The sequence below is a fragment of the Drosophila persimilis genome, unplaced genomic scaffold (genome assembly GCF_003286085.1).
Source record: "Drosophila persimilis strain 14011-0111.01,24,50 unplaced genomic scaffold, DperRS2 tig00000002-arrow-pilon, whole genome shotgun sequence".
Classification (NCBI taxonomy): domain Eukaryota; kingdom Metazoa; phylum Arthropoda; class Insecta; order Diptera; family Drosophilidae; genus Drosophila; species Drosophila persimilis.
Genome location: NW_020825289.1, coordinates 18292090 through 18317446, shown reverse-complemented (window position 1 = coordinate 18317446; position 25357 = coordinate 18292090). Strand labels below are relative to the sequence as shown.

General features: G+C 51.4%; 1 protein-coding gene across 9 annotated transcripts; it reads right to left on the bottom strand.

Annotated features, from left to right (window-relative positions):
* Positions 1-198: 198 nt before the first annotated feature.
* On the bottom strand, positions 199-25357 carry LOC6592470 (ryanodine receptor). 9 transcript variants are annotated; one of them, XM_026985088.1, is made up of 28 exons: positions 25340-25357; positions 23324-23497; positions 21535-21738; positions 21203-21214; positions 20480-20557; positions 20023-20411; positions 19434-19958; positions 19239-19363; positions 17760-19182; positions 17089-17692; positions 16823-16922; positions 14609-14813; positions 13795-14554; positions 12566-13737; positions 12147-12299; positions 11952-12067; positions 9587-11865; positions 9036-9515; positions 8647-8784; positions 8190-8464; positions 6021-8118; positions 5714-5826; positions 4598-4943; positions 4118-4418; positions 3694-3804; positions 3218-3637; positions 2945-3146; positions 199-2881 (listed from the first exon to the last, which is right to left on the bottom strand). In XM_026985088.1, the coding sequence occupies exons 2-28, from the start codon at positions 23375-23377 to the stop codon at positions 199-201; spliced, it is 15366 nt and encodes a 5121-aa protein (XP_026840889.1). In that variant the 5' UTR covers positions 23378-23497; positions 25340-25357. The 9 variants fall into 9 exon arrangements, with proteins under 9 accessions (XP_026840889.1, XP_026840881.1, XP_026840885.1 ...); XM_026985080.1 differs by lacking the exons at positions 5714-5826; positions 25340-25357 and adding an exon at positions 5230-5339 and having other exon boundaries at positions 8190-8476; positions 12147-12341; positions 23324-23377; XM_026985084.1 differs by lacking the exons at positions 16823-16922; positions 25340-25357 and adding an exon at positions 16482-16581 and having other exon boundaries at positions 8190-8476; positions 23324-23377.

The window sequence follows — 25357 nt, the reverse complement described above, 5'->3', positions numbered from 1 at the left end:
TACATTGCATATGCGCATATGTGTATGCAAGTCTTAAATTACATCTATAAAGTTGACTAGGTAACAAATTCCAGATGATATCAAAGTACCAAACGAATCAGTAGAGTAGTAAGTAGTAGATACAAATTAGATGCCGAGTCCTTGGACCGACTTGGGCCCAGAAAGTTAGATAGTTGGTAGGAATGCTGGCGACAGCGGCTAACCGCCACCGCCGCCGCCAGATAATTCGTCCTCGTATTGCTTGCGGAAACAGTCACCCACCGGAAAGAAGTCCCAGCTGCGCTGCTGGTACATATTCCACACGTACGTCTCCTGGCCGGTGTACTCGGTATCCGGTTTGTTGATCAAATGCATCAGGAAGAACATGTAGTTGGCCAGGTTGTGTTCCTTCTGGACGTGGGTGTCGAAGCCATGCGGCACTATGTCGAAGAAGTCCTTTCCCATGCCACATATAAAGCAGTTGGACTCCATGTTGTCCTTGACCGACTCCAGCTGGTCACGGAGCTCGCCGAAGGCGTCAATGATCAGACCCTGGATGATGGCCAGCAGGATAATGATGACGAAGAAGAAGAAGGTGATGTCAAAGATGATGCGATACACCTCGTACTCGTCCCCGACAGGATCGCCAATCTCGTCTCCAATACCTCCGCCCGCTCGCACTCCCTTGTACAAATGGAAGACGAAGCAGGTCAGCATGTCGTGGCACTTCTTGTCCACCATCTCGTCCTCCTCCTGGATGTAGAATTTGCGGAAGAAGTTAAACGCTATTACCGTATAGATGTAGACGATAATGGTCAGCAGCATCACGGTCAGGACCAGCTGCTTGCCGTTGTGCGTGACCGACTGGAGGATCGTGCGCAGTGTCTTGAAGCCGACGGCCACATCCAGAAGATGGGCAGCGAAGAAGAAGTTGTTGAAGTTGCCCATAACCGAGAAGCTAAAGTACCACAGCGAGTAGAGGAAGGCGTTGTCCGTGAATGTGACGCCCGCCTTCCACACCTGGTAGCGCCAGTCAATGTTCATGATGTACTTAAAGATGCCCGTCTCCTCGCTCTCCTGCGCCGTGAATGCGCTCTTCTCCATGCCCAGCAGATTCGAGATGGAGTCGAATTCGTACGTCTCGCTGTACTTTTGTCGCACCTTCTTCTTGACGAACTTGTCCCAATAGTTGACCGGGAAGCTCTTGGCCGATATGACCAGCTTGTCCCAGTGCGACTTGAAGTCATCGTCCTCCGGCTGCTCGGCAATGAAGAGGCCATCGAACTCCAGTCGTCGGGCGATCTCCTTCTCACGCTTGAAAATAGCCAGCGGCACCTTCAGGTGGTAATAGGCGATCAGCATGGCCAGCGACACGAGCGAGTGGAGACACGCGGCAATGCGCAGTACGTGCGCCATATAGAAGAAGTCCTCGTTCACGTGCACAAGCTCTGGTATCTCATCCTCCATTTCCCCGTCCCCGGATCCGCCGTCGCCAGAGCCTCCAAATCCAGATCCATTCATGTCCACACCTGCCCCCGAACCGGAGCCCAGAATCAGCTCCTCCTCGGCAGAGCCCTCGGATTCACTCTCGAATGAGGTGACCTTGTAGAAGAGCAGCATAAAGTTAATGCTGAAGGCAAGCACCAAGGCGACATATTTCAGATTGTAGAAGTTCCTCGCCAGGAAGCTGACGGCCCTGTGCGTGTACTGCGAAAAGTCGATCTGGTGCACCGCGGGTGTTTCCTGTGGGGCTGCCGAAGACTTCTTGGCCTCGGCCTCAATGGATGCCATCGCCGCCTCTTGGGCCTTTTGCGCCTCCTGTCGCTCCTGAGCCGCCTTCTTGGCCGCATCTCCGCCCAGCAGATCGACAATGCTGATTGGCTCCTGGTAGGGCTCGCCCTCGGCCAGTTCCCCGGCAATGGCTGCACCATCCTCGGGGCTAGATTCGCCACCTTCCTCCACCGAGGAGTTGCCAGGGGATTCATGAACCACCACCTTGTACACGCCGTTGTCCTCTTTGTTTATGTCCAAGCCAAATGCCTGAACGGTCCCAGGCGGCTCTTCCAACGGTAGCGGCGGCAGTGCTCTGCCAAACGTCTCCTCCTCGACCACCGGCAGCTGATCCTCCTGCTCAGGGGCGGGTCCGCGCATCAGGTTCAGGAGTATGCCAAAAATGTAGCGCACCACGCAGAAGTGGGCATAGCCAGTGTAGTAGAACATGTAGAAGATCATCTTGAAGAAGCCGACAATCAGCTCTGGGATGGACTTGGTCTGCATGACGCCAATCTGGTGCTTGATGTTCGCCGGACTCAACATGTGGATGCCGAACTTGAGACCCTCCTTGACGGCGGTGATGGTGCGTCTAATGGGGTCCCTAGCGGCGCGCTCTTCCTCCTCCTCGCTCATGTACGAACTGTAGGCGGTGTCGCGCCTCACGTTGCCGCCGCCGTCGTCGGTGGCCATCAGGCCAGAGGCATGGGTCATCTCAAAGATGGCATCCTCGCAGAAGTTGACAAAGGCCTCGAGCTTCTCTTTGTCCCCGCCCTCGGTGACGATGGAATAGAAGAAGGCACGCTTCGATTCGCGGATCTGCGGCTTCTCCCACTGCTCGATGTTCGAGTCCTTGATCTCGAAGTAGACCCGCTCGATGCGCTTCGAGCTGCCCAAGATCTCGATGCGACCCAGGAACGGCTCGAAGTAGTTCAGCACCGAGCCGGCCGTCTCCAGGAAGCGCGCCAGGCGCGGCTCATTCGGCATATGCTCGCTTAGGTTGGTCAGCAGAACGGCCAGGTTGAAACCGATCTCCTTTGATGGTTCGTGGAAGCGTTCCACGAAGGCTCTGTAGTCGATCTTTCCCTCGTGATTGCGTTCGCAACAAGCCAAAAGGAAATCCATTTCTTCCCTGCAAAATTTCAATTGGGAAAGACATTAATTCGATAGTTAGTCAAGGATTCCCTCTCCTTACAGTGAGTAGTTCTTGGATTGCTCCATTTTCTCCCTAAAGTCCTTGGGCGTGACCCAGCCTTCGTTCTTTATGTCGATCTCATGGAAACTGGGCGATTCAATGAGGTCGGCCAGTTTAAGGAACATATCAAAGTACTTGAGGATCAGCTCCACATTCGATGCGGACTCCACCAGAGTGTCCACCATCTGTTTGCCAATAGTACCTGAAAGTGAAAGAAATATTATTTAAGAGTGGATCGACTTTGACTTGAGTCCCCTTTTGATGCGACAGTACCATTGACGACATTTCCTTCCAGCATAGACAGCATCATGGTGATCATATCCTTTTGCAAATTGAGCAGCTCCTTCAGCAGATCCACCTGACTGGAGTGCTTCGATAGCTTGTCCTGCATGTGGGAAAAGAGAAAGAGGAAGCCTCCGACTGCATCCCACAGACGAGAGTGGGCCAGAGCCTGCTGATTGAGGGTGCAGGGACCCTGGATGACCTCGGTGAGCGTGTTAAACACCTGGCTGGCCACACCGATGGCCTTGAAGAAGTTTGCCTTGCCGGCGGGATCGATGATCTCCTTGCTGGAGTAGTGCCAGTAGAAGTCCATGATGGACTCCTGCAGCCGCAGCAGATAGTCCACAGTGCAGATGACCACGTTGACGGTTGTCGTGTTGCCGGCCTGTGTCCTCAGATAGTTCTGCCATTCTGCAAGGAGATAAAGGTTCGGGGTATGGCCTGGGGGTAAATGGTTGTGGACTCACCCAAATTGTGGCCCTCGCAGGTGAGCTGGATGAACCGGAAGAGTGCGCACGTGAACTCGGCATCGTGCATGTTCTTCTCGCCGGCCGCCCCCTCGGAACCTACACCAAGACCTGCACCCGCACTCGGAATATACTCTTTGTTTTTTTGTGTTTTGTACAACGATACACGATTCGGGGATATATCGGGATGGTTTGGTTTTGATTTTGGTTGTGGTTGTGGTTGGCATGCGAAACATGGTGGTGGGTGGGGGAATAGTTGGTTGAAAGGAAGTAGAGTAGACACAAATCAATATCGAAAACTAAGAAGAATATGTGGTGGCACCAGCGAGAGCGGCGATCCCAGCAGTAAAACAAAAGTCACAGAATGAGCAGGCGAAAGAGGAGGAAGGATGGCAGGAGGCAGGCCAGATGCTGGGGAACTTACCCTCTGCTTTGGTGTTGCGCTCAAAGGCGTCCAGATCGAGGACACTGCACGAGTTCATCAGGCCAGCAATCGACGTGAAAAAGCCCACATCCTTTTTCTCCTTCAGATGATTGAGCATGCCCATTTGGATGTCGATGTTGCCGCCGCGCAATATGGCGATGCCGAGATTGAGTGTCGTCATTACCATCTCCGAAGGTATACCTTTGGAGGCGGAAATGTGCAACAGCACCATTTCGGCAACGCCACGATTCGAGAGGCGGGCCTGATGGAAGAGCAGCTTCTGCTTTTCCATCTCTTGTTCCTATCGAATGATGGTTATCGAAGCAAAGAGATTAGCCCAAACAACAAAAGTTGTGGTGTTAGTAAGATCTCCCCATTCCCATTCCCTTACCATTAATTCTCGCATTCGCCACTTGGTTAGACATGTCCCAAGGGGTTAGTTTTATTGTTAGTGAAGAGGATTGGTTAGTTAGTACTTACATGGATGCTGGTGCCCTCCCCCTCTTCGGCACCCTCACCGCCCTCCTCGTCGCCGCCCTCCTCCTCCTCCTCGCCACAGGACTTGGCCGTAATCTGGGCATACGACATATAGAGCAGATCTTCCTGCAGAGCGCCACTGCGTTCGGTCATGGCACCGCGACAGAATGTGGTCACCAATTGGGTGAGTGGATCGGGCTTGCTGTCGGTCTCCTCCTCATCCTTTTTGGACTTCTCCGAGTCCTCGAATGACTGCGTCAGATCCTCCACCATCACCTCCTGGCCGACATTTTCCTCGTTCAGCCATTGCTCGTGATAGGTGCGGGCAAAGATGTTGCAAGCGCGATGTCTGCCGAAATATAAAGCTCATTAGTTGGGTGGATCAATCAATCATGGATGGACCAAACATGCATGCCTTTAATGAAATCAAATTAGTAAACGAACGACAAATAAAGAACAAGTAAACCAATAAAAGAAGAACCGAAGAACGGAAGAACGGAACAAGTGATCCTCTGCCTCTGCTCTTAGCAGATCTCTGGGAATGTAGGGAAAGGAAATTATAGATATTGAAAAGATAGAGAGAGAAAGATCGAAATAAATGAAACACTTATTTTGATGTGCGACTAGTCTACCACCTGCTCATGCGATATAGATGCTTGGCGCGTAAGCTTGAAATGACCGCCTGGCGACGCGCCACCGAAATCTTTGAACTCCAGCGTTTGGTTCTGTTCTTGGAGGCGGCTGCCTAAACGTGCAGAGTGGAGCGGAGGAGTGGTTGGAGCGAGCGTTTGGTTTGATTTTTTTTTTTTTGACAAGCATTTGGTCAAGCATTTTTCATAAAAATATACAATAATACAAATGGATTTTAGAGAAGAGCAGCGCGTACACATTAGTCAAGTTGTTATTGTTAGTGGTGTAAAAACAGTACGAAACAAAAAGATGATTGAGGATGATAGACGAATGCATGATGGTAGGTAGCGTAGGGCTTTGGACAGATCCAACTCAAGGCTCTGGTTAGTACTATTATAATATATAGAGACATGTAGCAACAGTCTCGCGAGTCGAGCATTCAAGGAGTTAATCAATCGGCAATCGGCCATTTATCGCCTGGGCATTAACCTGGGTAGAGAGTGTAGCGATGTCTGACGGAAACATGCGATTACGGCACGCTTCCTTTGGATCGACACAACGCTCCTGTACACATTCTTGCTCTGCTGTTGCGGATGGTCGATCTGTAAATGTCGATTCGTACACGGATACGGTCATCATTTGGGTTAAATGAGAGAGAGAGATTGATTTTGTAGTTGATGTTGCGAAAGGAAAATAAAAATAGAATGATTAAAAGTTTGTCGTTGAGAGAGAGAGAGAGGGATTTCAAGAGACCAAGAATGAGATATACTGGAGAGCCTAATGGACCTGCACTTACCATATGAAGGCCAAACAGAACCTTGGCCATGGCCACTATGCGATCCACTGTCTCCTGGGTCTTGTCTTTGCCCTTCTCGTTTGAGTTGACGTTCGCCTTCTCCAGTGCCTGCTCGTCCACGGTCTCCTCGCTCTTGCCCAGCTTCGAGTAGAGATAGTGCTGCCAGGACATCTCGTCGGAGGGATCCAGCTTGTCGGGCAGCGTCAGCTGGTTGCGCGCAAACTCGATCACATCGTACTCGGTCATCTTCTTCAGATACCGATCCTTGCAGTGCTGCACCAGCTCCTGCTCCCGTCCAGCAAACAGATTGAGGCCGACGGGCAGCAGGCGCTTCAAACACGCCACCATCAGACTCGCCTGCACCTCCTTGTCCTTGTCGCGCTTCTTGTCCCTGTTCTTCTTCTTCTTCTTCACCTTGCCACCGACTGCGGGAGCGCCCTCCGATATGGCGGAGCGACGCGTGGCCGTGGGCATGATCAGGGCCATGTTGTCGATCTCATTCGCAGAGATAAAGTTCTGCTCCTCCTTGAGGAAGTACTGGCTCTTGGACCAGATGTTGAAGATCTCGGCCACATGGTTGTAGAGCTCCTCGGCCTCGGGGATGTTGTCCTTCAGCCAGTGGTTGCGCTGCAGATCCACGTACTTGATGAGCAACGGATAGAACGAGTAAATGTCGCGCACGAGCAGATTCCAGTCCTCCTGCAGTTGCGTCTCCACCTGGGAGGTGTCGTCGGTGGCCGACTTGATGAAGCCCCGCATGCTGTCCTCCTTGTGGAGCATGTTCTCGGTGCGCTTCTTCACGCGCTCCGCCAGAGGCAGGAACGGATCCTTCAGTAGCTCCTCGGACGTGTTGATGATTATCTGCTGCGTGTAGGCCGCAATGCGGGTCATCCAGGGGGCATTGTCGTTGCCAATGTTCTTCTTGATCATCTTGAGCACATTGCGCAGCAAGGGGTTCATGTGATCCGCCGTGACCATGGTCACATGATTGCCACTGGTGGGACTCACATTGTCCGGGCCCTGGGACCACCAGAAGGGGAGGTAGGCGCACAGCAGCGGCAGGATGACGTCGATAATGTGTGGTGCATCGTTGTACGTCTTGTCCGACTCCACGAACTGGTCCACCTCGCTGAGAATGGTCTCCAGATTGGGCATGCACTGCTCCATCTTCACCATGATGTCCTGCGCCTCTAGCGAGTGGTCCGCGATGCGGTTTAGCAGCGAGTACTGGTTGTGCTTGTTCAGGTGAGGCTCCAGATAGGCCACAGGGAAGCAGGAGCTGTAAGCGCCCAGGCACGAGCCCAGGGCCGGACGGTGCCGCTCGATCTCTGTCTTCAGATACTTCCGGTCGTGCGTGAGCGTCCCGTCCGTGCCCAGGTGGTAGAGTGCGGCCAGTATCTTGTATGAGGCCACCTGGATCTCGTCGAGCAGCAGATCGCTGCCGTAATCGCAGGCCGCCAGGTGATCGAACATCGCCGTCAGCACGGGCAGCACCACCTGATTGACATAGCCCAGCGACGTGGAGGTCTTCAGGTGCGTGCCTCTCAGGTGGCTGTACTTTCCGTCCTGCAGATTGAGGATGGTGTTGCCCAGATCGTCGGACGTCTGGTTGAAGAACGTCAGCATGGAGGTGCGTATGAATTCGGGGCAGTTCTTGGTCAGCGTCCTGGCATCGATGCCCTTGACCAGCACCTGGAGGCAGCGCACAGTGATGCGCACATCCGGCCCGAAGGCGCTCAGGCGGTTACGCAGCAGGGCCGCTAGTTTACAGAATATGGAGGCAACCATTTCCTTCTCCTTGAGCGAGGCCGCTCCAATGTTGTTCGTGGCCGTGGCAATGGCAATGAAGTAGTTGCGGTGCGTCGAGAAGTACTTCTCCATCAGTGGCAGGACCACCTTCGAGAAGAACTTGATGTCGCGCGTGGCCGTCTTGAAGGAGGTGCGACGACTAAAGGTGGTCGATGGCTTCAGCAGCTTCATGTTAATGGTGGCCCTATCCAGATATGCGATGAGCTTCTCGAGCAGCGAGTACGAGAATCTCAGCTCAACGGCCGCCTGTGTGGCTCCACCCTCCTCCACAGCGCCGCCCTTGGATGGTCTACAACGAGGTTAGGGATTGTGGCTGGTATTATGGTAATCTGAATGGATCTCCTGCTGGTGGTGACTCACTTGTGCAGCTTGTATCCCTGGTACTGCATGTACTTGAGGAACTCCTGCGATCGTTCGCGATCCTTCTTTTTCTCCTTGTCCGTGAGCAGATCGTACGGCACCAGCTGTGGATGGATGACACCTCCGCAGCCATTGAGCTCCTCGTTCTTCTTCTTGGCCCAAATGTCGTGGGAGTTCTCCGCTAGACGTTCGGCCATATTCTGCATCTCCCTGCTGAGCGTTAGGTTGCTCATATCCACCGGATGGGGATTGTAGTTGAAGGGACTGCCCTCGTTCTGAAAATCGTGCTATCGATGTTAACGGAGTGGTCAGCAGAGGGGGCGGGGTTGATGTTGCAGATTCGAAATAAATGATGAAATATTGGAAATATGGAAAAGGCGTTAGATAGATTGGAGTTGGATTGGAGCCAGATGGGCGAATGGATTAGTCGGGTAAACGCTGACAAACTGCTACATACAATCTGAGGCTTCGATTGGCGACGCGTCGATCCACGATGATTGAGTGGGACATCCACCTCCGAGTGTTCCACGGTCCAGCCAATGGCCAATAGACCCTTCAGGCACTCACGCACTGGATCACGGTAACGCTCCCGTTCCTGCGAAAGCAGATTATTTCATTATTCAATATTTCTACACAGGAAAAAATGGATTTTAAAGAAGTCTGTGAAAGTATTACATGATTATATAAATATATATTAGAGATTAGATTATTAGATGATTATAGATCGGATCTATTTATATATATTATATGAGTTTTTAGATGATTAATAGAATCGATCAGTGGATCGACAGTTCAGATGATAATGAATAGTCAATAGATTTGATTTAATTCGTTTCCAACACGTACATATTCGGTGAGCATGTTGTAGGGCTTGAGGCGGGGATGCTTGCGATCGTTCTCGGAGCGGATTTCGCCATAGGTCCAGCTACCCTCCAGGCGGCGACTGGCCCAGGCGTCGTGATAGTGCTCGCTGAACTTCTGTACCAGAGAGTTCAGATCGTTGTCCAAATGGACGCTGTTCGTGTCGATGGGATGGGGCACGTATTGCGGCTGGTCCGGGGCACCCATCTGGCGGCCGTAGTAGTCCTCGTCCGTGTTCTTGGACAGACTGTAGTCGGGCGGTAGGGCGCAGCCGATGGCGATGAGGCAGGGCAGTGCTTTACCGAACAGTTCCGGGTCATAGTCCATGTTGCTGAGCGAGTCAAAAATGTTGGAGAACAGGAGCATGGTCAGGCGCTTCTCCTCGTCCGACGACGCCCCGTACGAACCCTGGCCTTGAGTCGACCCATAGTACTTGGCGCAGCGATCGAAGTGAAGGGTGAGCAGCTGTAAAGGCAGAGGGAAACCGTATGAGCATATGGGATATCTCTATTTACCGAACCAAGTCCTGAACCTACCCTCAGTGCCACAGTGGTGTACTCGGACAGCTTGGACACATCCACAGTCAACTTGCGCAGCAGCTTGAGCAGCATGGCAGGTTGCATTTGGGATGTGAGGGCCACCAGAAAGTCGGAGACGGCCTCCCGCTGCCCCTTGGTTAGCATACGGTTCTTCGATAGCCGGTAGACCGTGTGCAGAGTGGCATCCAAGAGGCTGGCGTAGTTCTCGGCCTCGTTGTAGAACTTGGAGTGCTTAATGAGGAGGGGTAGAATGGAGTTGCCGATGTAGCGATTCATGGCCAGGGCCATGTCGCTCTCGGAGCCGTCGCTCTTATCGAGAATGGTGGCAGTGCGCAGATCGGGCAGGAAGGCGTCCTCCAGCAGGCGATAGAACAGATCCTGTGTCTCGATGCCGTATACGCGCTCCAGGAAGAGCACAATGCTCTGCTTGTTGTTGGGCAGTAGGCCGGAGGGCATGTCCGTTTTGGCCTTCTCCTCGCCGGGCCCCATCTGGGTGAGAGTGAACTTAAGGCTGAGCACACCCTGCAGGTCCTCCAGCGGCACCAGAGATCTCAAAATAGCTCTAGCTCTCAGCGACTCGTTCTTGCCCTGCTCGATGACAGAGGCGTCAGGGGCACAGCGGCCCAGCAGGTCGACGAGCGTACAATAGAAATTGAGTATGGCGGCACCCGTGTCGATGTAGTCCTCGTCCTCTTCGCTCTCGGGCAGCGGATGCGTAAAATTCAGACCGGCTATGGTGGTGCCCTCGGCCTCGTCCTGCATTTTACAGCGATCCGAGATGCGCTCCGACATGCGATTGGCCTCAACGATGGCCCGGAAAAGACCTTCCCCTTCTCCTCTTAGAGCCGGTCCCAAGCACTCTGGACGACGGATAAGAAGACGAATGACAAGGTTTGCATTCTCCTCGACACTCTCGCCATTGACCCACACGCAATAGCGCAAAAAGTCCAGGTAACGCTCGCCCTCAACGGGATCCCAGCCGAGATCGGGATACCCCTTCTCGATCAGTTCCGAATTGCTCTGCAGGCCGCACCTGGACAGATACACGGCGATCTTCTCCAGGTAGTGTTCCCTAAGCGCCAGAGCTAATTCTGTGTTCTCCATCAGACTCGAATATGCCACGTCCAGGGGTGTGGAGCCTCGCAGACTCGGCCGTGCCAGCAGAATGTTGGCGTTGTCCAGCAGGAAGTCAAAATGATCGAACATGGCCTTCTGGTTCTGGCGGCCGGTGCGGCAGAAGTAGCAGAGGAAGCGACAGCAGGCCACGACCATCTCGTGGGATGTGTCCTTTTCCTTCGAGGGCACACCCTCGCCTCCCTCGGGCTGGGCGGGTGCGTCGCTCTGTGCCTGGGCCCGCCGTCCAAGCGTGTTCATCATCACGGCCATGACGTTCTCGTGTACGCGCAAGATGCGTATCAGATCGGGGTGCTGGAAGAAGGTAGCGTTGTTCACCAGCTTCCAGAGACGTTTGCGCATCAGTTCCTCCTCTTCCTGGCTCATTTGGACGGGCAGCAGGGCGCGTATCTGGCTGAGCCCCACCCACATTTCGGCCACATCCTCGCGCGCTCGATTGTTGATCACATATGTCTTCTCCAGCGCCCGCACCAACTCACCAACGGTATCGTATTGGCGCAGCAGGAGGCTGAACATTTCACGAACCAACTTGGGGTTCTCGATGGGCGACTCCTCTGCCCAGCTGACGATTTGCTTGATGAGAACCTTGCGGAACACCTCCTCGGGTGTCTTCTTTTCCGGCTCCTCTACCTCCTTGGGCCCCTCCTCCAGCTCCTTGACCGTATTGATGAAGTTATAGATCTTCGTGATGGGCCCTGTTTTGATCTCCTCGATCGCTGTACCGCTCTCGGTACCGTCGGGCTCCTGCAGCGCATTGAGCGACACCTTCTGCATGAGGCTGTCGTGAAAGTCGCCCAGTCGGCCGCGCAACTCAAGGCCACAGGTGCAGTTGTCCTGGTCATCGGACTCGAGGTTCTTGAAGCACAGTATCTGATTCATTTGCTCGCGCGGCGGACACCGGAACTCCTTGGTCTTTTTGGCCGCCACAGCACTGGGAAGATCCGATTGTTTGATCTCGATATAACGACGCAACTGATCGGTTTGCAGATCGCCCACAAAGTCGTGCGAGAATGCAATGATGCTTTCCACCCGATGCCGTAGCTGGGTATCGTACAGATGATGCAGCAGATAGCACATCTGCAGCTTGGCACCCTCGGCCATCTTCATGGTCAGCAGTCCCTTGCGGTGTTCGTCTTTGCCCTCTGAAAGGGATCATATCGGATCAGATCATACTCGTATTATAAATGATCAAGTCGAAACGAATAGACGTTCCGGAACGTTGTCTTACCTTTCTCGAATTTAGCATCCCATGTCTCGGGATCGACCATTACCAACAGTTTCTGTACATCTTCGTCGGTGAGGACACCGACCAAGAGCAAGCGATCTGTGAGCTTAATGAGGGGTCTACAATCATCAGAAGCAATCGTTTCATGAGGCAGTTCGTATCTGGAGCTATGGCAGCTTCTATGGGGGATATACTTACAGGAACAGGTTCTCGTTGGTCCAACCGATCGGATCACGATTGTGCACCTGATTGATCTCCACGGCGTCTTTGAGGGCCTCCATCACGAACTGCCTGACTACTTCTAGGGGGAACTTCGGGGAGTACAATTGGTCGATGTCGGGGATCGGTTCGCTGGAAACACTTGGCATACTAGATGTTGCAATCACAGGGGGTCTGGACGGATCGGATCAGATGCACGGATTTTGTTGTTGTTGTTGTTGTTGGTTTTGTAGTGATTGTAGTGGTTCGTTGGTGCAGAGTGTGTTGGATGCAGGAGCAGGATATTTTGTTGATTGAAAGAAGAATGTTTGATGCAAAGTTGAATGAGGCATGAAAAAAATCGAATGCAATGCAAGGTATATTCTATGGGCAGGGAGCAACTACGGGTAAGAACTCACGTGATTTCCGTCATACGCAGCTGGGGACGCACCGACTCTGTGACCAAGGATCGCAGCGAGTGCTGCATCTCTTCATCGGCATAAAGCTCCTTCAGTTCGGTACCCAAGGGCGTGATATACTCATTCTTGCACACCTCCATCGTAGTGGCATGCGACTCCAAATGCAGGGCGATCAGCAGATCGTAGAAGCCCTGCCGCAGTGGACCGCTCATGTACTCCGACCGGATGGCATAGAGCAGCTGCTTCTGGTCCACGTGCTGGCAGAGGGCATGCGCTGCACGGTAGTTGGACTGATAGCACAACGCCGCATACAGGGTGAGGGTGTGCGCATGGAAGGAGAGCAGCTTGTCCATCTCGATCAGCTCCAGTATGTCGATGCAGCGATCCTCCTCGGGTATGTGCAGAGCCAGCATGGATACAGGGTCCTCGCACAGCATCGACCAGCCGCGGATATCGGACAACTTCAGGGCGTGCACCTGCAGCGAAGTGTTGGGCACTCGGGCCCACTGATGCGGTCGCAGGCACTGCACCTTGAGGCGCGGCGGCGACTGGGGATTGATGTGCTTGTCGCTGGTCGGCAGCACGGCTGCCGACAGTGGCAGGGTGGTGGGTGTGCGACCCAGCTCGATCTGTAGGATCTCCTTACTGGTGGCCTCCACAAAAATGGCCGGAAAGAGCTTGGTGTCCGGCTCCATCATCCAGCGGTGCGAGGTTTCCTTGCCCTCGCACGTGAACCGAATAATGCCCGTGGCCGTGTCCACGAAGCAACCCACGAACATACCCTGGGAGGCACCCTTGCCGGAGGCGTCTTGGGTCACCTCGTTGAACAGTTCATCGGCTCGCACCACATAGCAGCTCTGGCGATCGATTCGCTCGATGGGCACCTCGTAATCGTCCTCAATGTAGACGGATCCCCGGCGCACCTTGTTCTTGTTGAACTCCCGGCTGTGCAGATGATACTGCGTCGTCACCCAGCCAACGTACACGTGCGTGGGGTCCTGGCCGGGGAATATGCGTACGCCGTAAAAGTATTCGTTGATCAGTTTGAGGCAATCGGCGTCGAACATCTCGTTGCCCGACGACTCCACCGGCGGTTGTCCCAGATTCGAGGAGCTCAACTGCTTGGGTCCCTGCTGGGCCTGTTGCTGGACCGGACTGGATGGGATCTCCGCCTAAAAGGGAATTCCTTCAGATTGTCTTTATCCTTACATTCCATTCTCGATACTCACATTGTTCAGCCGCAGGGTTGGGGCGCGGGTTGTCATTTGCTGGTTGACCACATTCCGGCCATGGGCCACCGTGTTGCGACGCTCCAGCGAAGTGTCCAACGTTCTGGAGCCCATTTTCTCGCGGCTCTGATCGCGCGACTTCTTGGAGAAGAACTTAAAAGGACTGCGGCCGCGCTTCTTCTTGTCGTCGATCTCCTCGCTCAATCCGTTCATATCCAGCACCGATGTCGATCGCTGCATTTCGTCTAGGGCGGCTGACATGTCGCTCTCGAAGGTGATGTTGCGAGTGAGGCTGCCCTTGCGCGGCGTCCGGGGTGGACGCATCATGTGCTCTGCCTCGGCTTCCGCGTGATCGTCAAAGTTCCCCCGCGTCAGCCCTTTGATGTCGTTCATGTTGAAACCGCCTGTGAGCATGTGGTCCATGTGGGCGGCCGTTTGGGCGTTTTGCGCCTGGGCAGCCGCCGCCTGGGCCTCGCGCATCAAGCGATACTGACGGATCTTAATCTCCTCCCACCGGCGCGCCTTCTCCTGCTCGCTGATGAACTCCCCCATGCAGGTGACGGGCAGGGAGAGGCGCAAAAACTCCCAGTTGGCCTTCTCCATGGTCTCGAACGTGTTGTGAGAGATTTTCAGGTGCGGTGGGGTGTCTGCCCCTCCAGGAATACGCGTCACATCGATGCGGCAGTCGGGCATCTCCTCGGTGTTCTCGAAAATGGGCTGGTCCTTCGTATACCAATGGGTCACTGGCCGCCGCATGTTACTGTTTGAATGTATGGAATGTGAAAATGTAAATGCAGGGTTCGACTTTACTCACACACAGAATGGCTCATAGCCCTCTTGGAGACCGCACGTTGTGAAGAACTTCAGGGAGTCCACGTCCTGGCCATAGATGAGGCGCGCCTTCTGGCCCACGCCCAGTGTGCAGGCGGGCACAAAGCCCACCCCCTCGGCGGTGACCTCGGCAAAGGTTGTCTCCCCACCCAGGGCGTCCATGAGGAGCTCTCCGTTCAGCGAGAAGCCTGCACAGCACACAGATTGATTTTAAATAATGGATGGATGCAGGGGGATAGCATATCTAAACGTATCTAAGCCAAGAAGCAGGCAGCGTTCTATTTCGAATTCCAAGGGGGAATGGAATCCATCAAGCAATTAAAATTCCTCTAGCATATTCGTGCGGATTAATTTGCATTTGCATTTGGATTTGGGTTTGGACTTGCCTTGCAGTATTCAAATGTTATGTACGTCTGGACTGATGCGTTTAGCTTGGGTTAACGTTTGTTTTGGATTAAAGCTAGTAGTAGTACAATATATAAAATCACAAGCAGGCTATACTATATGATAAATGTACGAGTGAGTATTACGGTGTTAGCTCTCATGCTAAATTCATATTGTACATTTAATTTTTGATTAGTAATTACAGGCAGTTTAATTGAGAGAGAGAGAGACGAGTGAGTAAAAAGCTTTAGATGGGCTGATGTGTCGTCACCTTCTTTTCAGGCCTTCGGCCACTCAGGCCCTTTCCTCTCACGCTTTGCGTTTCTGGTGTTCAAAGGTAACAACATTCTTTTCATATGTATGTACTGAACGTTAGAGCTTGGGTTTGCTTTTCTGGGATCAAAAATATGTACTATAAAAAAGCGCTGCCTATAAAAGGTAATGAACTAATGCATTGAGGGCAGAGCTCCAGCAAATAACCAATAACACTTTCAGGATGTTAGAAAAAAACCATTCTTTAACGGACAAAATGGGAAGACATCTTTGATTCTGTTTTTTTACCAGTTGGTCCGTTGTGAGCCGCGGCAAGGGACGCCGCTCTACTTACATATATACCCGATGCTGAATCAGTGTATATTTGATCCTATGATTTATTTTGTTAACTATTCACTTCATTAATCCTCTTTCTACCCATTGGCCTACTTCCCTTCGCTACGGGGCGTACACTGCACAAGGAAGAGTGTTTAAGAGAGAAAAGAGATGGAAAGAGATAGCGGTACATTTATACGTTCATTCTTCCCATAATAATGATCCGATCTGATCCAGATTCTGCAAGATTATGTAGATATGTTTACTCTATCTTCGAAATTGTGGTAGGAATTGTGGATTCTCGCACTTTGTGGGGGAAATATACTAGTAAAAATTTGATATCACAGGAGTCTAGATACAGAATTTGGTTGCTCCAGCCTCTATAGTATCTGAGAACTAGGCGCTCATGAAGCCGGACATGCGGACGGATAAACAGACACAGCCATATCGAACGGGGCGTTTCGGACTTATGGGGTCGGAAACACATCCTCACAAAACTATATATTCTATGAGTAGCGGGTAAAAAAAATGTTTTGGAGGTTATTTGCGAGCTCTGATGTGGTGTGTGGGGGTCACCTGTTCTTTAATGATTTCAATGTTGATCTAATGGAGCTAATTGCAGGGGTTTTGCTAGGGGCAAAGGGGGGATAGGCTATTGATTGTCCTTCCACATCGCTGGCAACGTGCTGCGGCCGACAGCACTCGGCTCGTTCTGTTTCTTGTTCTGGTTGCACGTTCTGTTTCACGTTTAGTAGATATCAAAAGCACGGAATAGTACATAATACATTCTTTAGAAAGTGGGAGTCGGGTGTGGGAGGTTTCTTTCACATTACAAAAGTACAGACAGAGGGAAAGAGAGAGAGCCTTAGTGGTTCGGTTCTTACTAATTGTGTGATCGGCTAGGTCGAGAAAGACCCCAACTATGTCACCGGGTCCGCACTGTTTACCAAAGGATTCACTGTTGCCACCATAGACTTTCTCTTCCTAAAAAGGTTTCGGAATCAATTTCAGAATAGAATCTTCATAGGTGATTGTTTTCCCTGTTTGAATGTTGGGTTTTAGTTAATGATCAAATGTGAGAGTGTCGCTAAATGAACAAAATTAAGAAGAGAACGTAAGAGTCTTCGATTAAGTAAGAAAATAGAGTTAAACAAAATGCGAAAAAATAAATCAACGTTGGATATGCGCACGCGCACACGTTGGCAGTGCGTCTATGGGTCCTTACTGATGGTTTGCTCCTTGACATCGATAAAACAACCAATGACATCGCCAGCCTCATACCGCACCCCGAAGTGCTCAATGGATCCGGCGTGCATTTTAGTCACCTATAATTATGTGGGGGTTTCAGAGGAGGGTTTTGAATCGATCATTGCATTAATGCCCGCATCCCGCATTAACCCGCAGCAGATCCCTGCATCCTGCCCTAAAAACAAGCTTACATCGATGCCGTCCCGATCCTGATCCCCCCACTGGGGGATGGGCCATACTCACATTGTGTCCATCGAAGGCCCAGCTGGTGTCCTCGCTGCCCAGCATGGCACCCGGATAGCAGTCGGCCCGCGCCCATCCCACGCGCATAGGTCCCGCGGTGAGGACCTCAAACTCGAAATACCACTTGCCAGAGGTCACGGCATAGTTGCGCTCCACGCGGTACGTCCGGAAGGCGGAAAACTTCAGGCGCTGAGCCTCGGCCAGCAGGGCTTCGGTGCCCTCGCCTGTGGGCGGATCCAACACATAGCCGTAGACGAGCAGAGTGCGCACCGTCTCCGAGGCGGTGTCCCGATTGGCCTTCTTGATGGCCTCGTCCACCTTGCCGTACGGCACCAGATGGGGGCTGCGATGGTTGTCCGAGTCCTCGTTGAGGCCATACGTCCAGCCCTGCTGGATGCGCTCCCTGGCCCAAAGGTTGTGCGTATTCTCGGCCAGCTGATCGACGAGCTCCTCCAGCTTAGGCGTGAGGGTGACGGCACTGAGGTCCAGCGGTGCTGGCTTGTAGCCATTGCCCTGCATGAAGATCTCGTTGGGCAGACGCACCGGACGAATGCGGGCGGGTGGCTTATCCATGGTTATGTAGTAGCCCAACGAAATGATTGTCCTGCGGGGGGGAAATAAAGCAAACTGTTAGCGAAGGTCGACCATCTCTGTAGTGATTTCTTCCTTACTTGAGTGTTTGAACAGCCAATTGATTGTCGTAACGCTTCTCGGCTGCCGGCAGCTTCTCGAACTGCGTAAGGCACGGGTGAATGCGATGGTAGTCGTCGCGATGTTCGCCCCACGACCACCCCGCTTCGATCTTGTTGAGGGCCCACATTTCGTGAATGTTCTCCGCCAGTTTCTCTTTGATTTGGTCCACAGAGCTGGGCAGGGTCACGCCCGAGGTGTCCACGGGCTTGGGCACAAACGCCGTGTCGTCCTCGATGAGCCAAGGACCGGCCAAGACGTTCTTGTTGAGATTTCCAAAGTAGAAGCACGGATCCAGGCTGAGGATCTGGTGCGGCATCAGACACTGCACCAGCGCTGAGAAGCCCATGGGTGGAGCATACTTCAGGCGGCCATGATCGCCGCCAAACAGGAAGCGACAGCTCAGCTTCGAGGAGCAGCTCATCACCGGAAAGAACATGCCGTCCAGATTGAAGTCCCGGAAGCAGCCGCGCACCTTGACTCCATTGAAAGTGAACGTGATGACGGGCACTGACAGATCTATGGCCACGCCAATGACATCGCCCTTTCGGATGTACGGCTCCTCGGTTATGGCATCCACCACCAAAGACTTGCGCCCGCCGGTCCACAAGTAGGCGCCATCGAAGCCAAACGAGTACAGATCATCGCCCACTCCGTTGCCGCCCCACTTCTTGCCACCGCCCGGATACGGCACATAGCCTGAGGTGTTGGCCCACCCAATCCGCAGATGGGGCATCATATGGGTCGTTTGCTCAATGTGGTCCATGGTGATCTCAAAGTACCACTTCTGGTACATGGACGACCCGTCCACGCGTCCGACAAAGATGTTCGGCCGAATGCTGGCCACATGGTCCACCAGTAGCGTCTGCAGCAGCAGGTTCTTGCCTGGCAGCAGGAAGTCGCAGATGTTGTTCTGGGAGGAGCGTACGGCCACGCCATTGCCGACGCACAGGGAGCAGAGGACATCCAGGACCTTGGGGTCCCGTCCGTGCTTCTCCAGCAGGGATATAATCACCTTAATGTGCTCATCCCGCATCATATTCAGCGCCTCGGGCGAATCAATGAGCACACAGTGCAGCACATCCAGCATTCCAGAGCCCTCGCTGGAGGCCTGGGAGCCCAGACGCGAGAACAACCAGTTCAGGCGGTTGCTATTCGCGAACTGAGCGCAATTCGTGTGATTGCCCTTGATGATGGCGGCCAGCAGTTGATAGAGGTACGTGGAGATGAGGTCCCAGCTTTGGCCGGTCTCGTCGCCAGCGAGAAAGCTGGCCAGGAAGCCCTGCGACGTGATGATATTGATCTTGTCAATGGCCTCCAGTATAAGATTGAGAACGCCCTCCTCTTGGAACAGATCCTGACGATTGCGCAAGGCACGGAAGCGATTCTGCTTCTCCTCGTGTTCTAGGGGTAATCGGAGAGATTAGGGGAGCCATCAGCTAAAAAACGGTTCAACATACCCATATCGTCCTCTGGTTGGGAGAAATAATTGATCAAATCCTCCAGGCACATGACCATTTCGTTGAGGTTCACCTTCTGGAAGAATACCGAGTGCCGGCGATTCGATTGCAGCGTCTCCAATGCCCTAAGCAAATGATTAAACAGGCAATTATATTGACTTCAAGAGCATTCTCTGATATTCTTGGGATATTTACGTAATAAACTGAGTGAATAGACTGCTGCACTTGCGGATGACACGCGCCGTTTTCGACTCCTCCTCTTGGGAGCGCGAAAAGTCCAGGCAATCGTCCATTTTGCCCTCCTCGTGGAGAATGGCCTGCTTCTCCTCGACTTTGCCGACGCCCTTCTTCTTCGTCTCGTAGCTCTTGTAGCTGAGCCACAGGCTCGTCTCGCAGTGCTGGACAATGACGGTGGTGTCACCGTACTTGATGATCGGCGACCCGATCACCTCCAGATCCTTGTCCTCGAGCACCTTCTTCTCGTCGTCCTTTTCCTGCCTGAGGCAGAAAGTCGTCGTGGCAATCGAAGCCTCCTCCTTCTTCACTAGAATCAGTTCGTTGCTATCGTTGACGCCCAAGTAGCGTCCAGTGGTGATGTGGCGGATGCGCATGGGATGGTACCAGTTGATAAAGCCGCCCGTCCACTTGGTACGCGCCAATTCTAGGCGCCACAACGAACGGGCCTGGGCCATGACCACGCCGCCCTCGTAAACGACAATGCTGGAGGACAAGGGGTATAATTAAAGTCTGGTAGTCTACGCATATCTTGTGATTAGATCCTTACTTTTGACCCGCTTCACGACCCCAAGTGCTTGGTATGGTCAGGCACTCGTCGCCGCCGTGAAAGAAGCGCAACACGTCGCCGCCAAAGACATAGCCGACGTACTTCATGCGGGAGATGCCAGTGCCGTAGGGCTGGACGGACCAGTGGGTGACATGGAAGCTGGCATTCACAATCGACTGCTCGTTCTCCTTGGTCGTGTGCAGGTACCGCTCCGTGGCTACGGACACCAGGATCAGATCATCACCGACGCGCACCTTCTCACCCTCGGAGCGCTGTTTGCTCGCCGGATGCACTGTCCACCAGCAGGCCTCGCCTTGGCTGTGCTCCTGCAGACCCACATCGAAGGATAGCTTATCGTTGGACGACGAGGTCGACAGACAGGCCAAGTACTGGAAGTATTCAAAGGTTACCATGGGTATGCTTTAACCAGGAATGGCATCGCACTGGCGGCACTTACCATATCACTGTTGTGATGTCGGAGCAAAATGGCATTGCCGTAGAGCAATGTCCTATGTCCCGATCCGGTACCTTTGCCCTATCGAATATCGGAAATGATTGATTAATGACTGAAGATCCTCTCGTATATGGGTATAGCTTGAGGGTTTGGCCGAAAATACAATCTGCCTTCTATTTTCTACAGCACAACAGTGAGCAAGGGGTAAGGGCCATTCCAAAGGCGTTTACTCGTGGGTTAGACTGGGTATTAAGGATGTGATTGCCTAGTGGGGTTACGGGGTTAGCGAAACACGTGGTAGTACAAGCAGAGAAATGATACCATCTTTCTCGGGTATTACTCTTCAACATGATCTATTTCTTATCGTACCACATTTGCAATAGCAGTAGCGACATTCGTCGAATGATACGAATGTTGCGCTTTACGGACACGTTTAACCATTCACCACGAACGCTTCGGGGTGGTACAGTTGTGAATTGTATTGCTAAAGGAAATGTGCTACTACATGATCTACATATTCATGTTTCTTATAGAGAGTGAAAAAGACAGACAGAGCGCTTAATGATTATTCTCGTAAAGAGAAGCAGTAGCAGCGAGCGATAATAGCACTACAGACATTACACGGACAAAAGTGACACAGATAGAAAGTCAAACAGAGAGAGAGAGTCAGAGAAAAGAAAGAAAAAGAAGCGCGAAAGAAGAAGGAGAATTTAACGGTATACTTACAACTTGACTATCCTGTTTTTGTGGGGTTTTTTTAGAACAAATTTTGAAAAAACAACGAAAAATTGATAGGTTACAAATGTGTAGAAGAATAGGTAGAATAGGGAACAGAGAGAGAGAGAGGGAGAGCATGCAATAGGATATTTCCGTAATACACCAAAGTATTATATCATAATGTGTGGGGGGGTGGAACAGGTAGGAGAACAAGCGACATGAATCTCTGAGCACAACATAAAATAAGTTCGGATAAAGTAAAAATTTGGAGGTTTATTGTGGAAGAGTCCCTAATGAAATATCTGTATACACCGCGTACAAATGGATGGATGTTTACTTACAGTCTCGGATCCCGCCGCCGTCACCAGCTCCTGCAGGGCACGCACCGACAGGGCCTGTTCGATGACGAACACACACTGGGATAGATCCGGCGGCACATTCTTATCGGCAATGTTCTCGAGGAAACAATGCCGGTTACCAAATCCCTCGGCGGCCAAGCAGACACGTTCTCCCGTCGCTGTGCACGAGAGTGTGACCATGTCCTCCTGTAATTGTATTCAGATGTAAGTGCAGAAAATAATGGAAACTTGGAAAAGGGAAGAATGGAGAATGGAAGGCTGGATGCTGGCGGTTGCTAGGTAACAATTAAGTCGTTAAGAGGCCTAAAGTTCTGATCCAATTTTAATGAGACTTTGGCAGCAATTCCAACCGGCAAGCAACCACAATACCAATTGGTATTTTCTCCCTCACACACACATACACGTGAGCCCTTTAGGGACAAGTTCCAATGCCAGATCAAGCAAAGGCAATGCACACGCAAATTGAGGGAATTGTTACAGGGCACTGAATGTGCAAATGAATGGACAGGGCAGGGAGCGACAGGACTCCCGGACTCCCGGACTACGGACTCCGGACATGGACACGGATGTTCCCTGAACCACGGACCCCCTTGGATGTGATTTGCGTTGCTCTTGGGTTATGTGATGTGTGGATGTGATGTTGTGTGTAGTAGTCGAAGTTAAATGAACGGTAATGGATTTCGAATCGAGCAATTTGCATAATTTAAATCCGAATGAAGTGCCTGCCGAGCGAGTCCCTGACACAGCAGCTTCCACTACTGTCCTGTGTCCCCTGTCCTCCCTGATCGGGATGATAAAACTGTTTAAAATTTAAACTTTACCACATCCACACACGCCCACAATGCCCACAGCGAAGGACTTGGCCCCAAAAACTGCAGCTCATTGACGAAATTTGCATTTGACTTCATTTCGATTCCGAGAAATGTTTTTGCAACCTTGCACTTTTCCGGTCAATGGTTTTGTGGAACCGCAAATTGTCTCCAACAACAAGGAGGCGGACACAAACACATCTTAGGGACACCATTCCCCTGGCATCCATATTTATTGAATTACTGCTGTGGGTCTGGGATTCAGGGGCTGATATACGGAAATGTGTGTCTGCGGATACTTTCATCTCAACAACTTTTGCCCTTAAACATATTTATTTATTGCGGCAAGGTGTCGTCGCTTCTGCTGACCCTTACAGAAGGGGGTGGGCAGCTCTGCTACTACGACAGGGGGAGCAGGAACAGGAAGTATCACTATTTACTTATACCCCATAATGACTGTCATTTGGAGCACCAGCTGTGGGCATTGATATATAGGAGCATTTGTCAGCTGAAGATGTGTTCATCGCCAGTCTCCGGCCTCCGGCTCCTCCCGACATCTGCGGAGAAATCTATGTAAAGTGGAGAATGAGCCCCAACGAAAGCTACATCCGAAATTGAGGCCCCCTTTTGGTGACTGTGATTGAATTTGTGACTCGAGTTTTGTATTTATTGCGTGCCATAAACAAAAGTTAGGGGCGCCCATAAATATGCATTACAGATACACTGAGGGTCGGAACATCTTTTATGGATTGGCCCATCGGTCGGCACTCCTTCCTCCCTTCCGCCGATGACGCCGCCGCTTTGGCGTATATTTTATGATACCAATTGTGAAAAATCCCCATGGATTTTATTGAGTGGACGTAATTGATTTTAGATGATCTCCCTTAAGGCCAGATTGTCTGTCAGTGGCAGTGTCCGCATAACCTCCGGATGCCCAATCGCCTCCCCGCCCCGTTACTTACCGTTCTAAGGAATGAGACATCATCCTGCTCGGAGCCACCTTCCGCTTCAGCCATTTCGTTTGGTTAACGCCAACGACTGCAGCGCCTCCAGGCAAACAAGTTCAACCCAGCAGCGTAGTGTATTTAATTTGGTTGGGAATTTCCCTTTCAGCCACTCGTATCGCTTTTCTTTTCCTTGAAGAAAATTAAAATTGAGTTTGTTTTGTTTTGTTAGTTACTCTCTCGTTGCATTATTTAAACACTCTCGTCATGACGCCGCCGAAGAATTCGTTGTGTGGATTTTTGCATGGGATGTCAGGATTTGAGTGAAACGTGCGCGCACATTTTTATGTTTTTCATAGTTTGTTACTTTCTCCCGCTTCGTTTTTGCACTCACACATACACACCTACACATACGCATACACGCAATGTCTATTGTAAAAGCAGAGAGCTCTCTCTTTCGTTTTTTTTCTCACTCGCTCCCGCAACCACTAGTCGGCTCTTCGATACTTTGTTTTGGTTTCGCTCCACGAACAGCTGATGTTCTCGCTCTGCTCTCTTTGCATTTTTTCGCCGCAGTTTTTCCTCGTGTCTCACTTTTACCGTTATGTGTGTGTGTGTCACGATTTCAGAAAGACGAACATATGTAAATATGTATGAATTTAGGGTAAGATATGCCATTGTAGCAATTGAGACTTTACTTTATTGCCGATCGTGTTATTTTGACTAATTTCTTCGACTAAACGATATTCAAAGCTCAGTGTATCGATAGATTCAGCCAAATAAGGAATCGTTAGTGATCCAAAAACTAAAAAGTGTTTCTAAATACACAATATGCTGATAAAGTGTTTCTAAATACACAATATGCTGATAAATATGTACAACCGATTTGTTTTTTAAGCTACTAGTACTACAACAATAATTCTGTAATAATCAAAAGCTCCACTCTTATCGATAGCGCCTTCACAAGCAGGTGGTGCGATCAGGTGTCCGCGAAATCGCGAGATGTTTTCAAAAATGAAAAGTGTGTCCGGAAATTAAACATGTACAGTGTATATTAGCTGCGGCTAATCGAAATCCATTCCATCTAGTGTTTTTACTTTTTGGGTAAGTGCCAAAGTTACTTTGTCGGAATGGCGTGGTCGACATGGCTAATCTTTAGATATATGTATTTTGTTCAGGTGCTTGTTATTTGTGCAACATGTTGCCGTTTGACAACTATTCTAACATCGAATTCCCGACTGACATGACGATGGGGCTTGGGGGTATATCATAAATAATTGCTTGATTGTGCGTGGGCTGTTTTATCCTTGGGCCAAGGACTTTCTTTCACTCGCTTTAATGGCGACACAGTGTCTGCAAGACGAAACGCGACGATACGACATACGCGTCGGGACGCCCCCACTGCGTGGCCATTGGTAATCCAAGGGTCCGGATGACAACGCAGTGAACGCGGAGCCCCGAAACAGCTGCCGCCATTTTGCCAGACCGGCGGCTCCCACACCCACGTCCCAACCCGGCGCGCCACTTGGGATTTCGTTATAGGAGGGGTTTTTTTTTTTGTTTTTCAGAAAAGATTCTTTAGTTTTCTTGTAGAATTTGAATTTTCCCAACGAATTGTTCGCGTTCAGCGGTGTCGTGTGTTTATTTTTGGTTTCACCGCCACACGAACACCGCCCGAAGGCGCACAGAGCCGACGAGGAGCGCACACATGTCCAAAAATATCACACGCAAAGGCCTGGGCAGCGCAAAAAACTAGAACACTTTTCAGAATTTTCCTCAAATTTTCATATTTTTACTTATTCGATACGGAAAAATTATAATTGCAAAGCTTATGCAATTGGAATCAATCGAACGTCCGCACTGGAGACCGGCTCTGGCATGCGGCAAACGGATGCGCAGGGGCCAGGCGAAAGGAAAGCATGGATTTTCCACGTTTTTCCCACAGTTTCACAGCACCACACAGAACGCACATATAGATTCTATACTCGATGCTGGGGGCCCAGTACGGGGACAGCAGAACCACGGCGAACTTACTTTTCGTGTCGATATTAC

What these genes read in the sequence shown, in the direction of transcription:
- LOC6592470 (XM_026985080.1), bottom strand. Translation starts at nt 23,377, where the DNA reads ATGGCTGAAGCGGAAGGTGGCTCCGAGCAGGATGATGTCTCATTCCTT. An exon ending in CTATTCACTCAGTTTATTAC is followed by an intron (nt 19,364 to 19,433) that starts GTAAATATCCCA and finishes TCATTTGCTTAG; the next exon opens with GGCATTGGAGACGCTGCAAT. An exon ending in ACACCACTGTGGCACTGAGG is followed by an intron (nt 9,516 to 9,586) that starts GTAGGTTCAGGA and finishes CTGCCTTTACAG; the next exon opens with CTGCTCACCCTTCACTTCGA.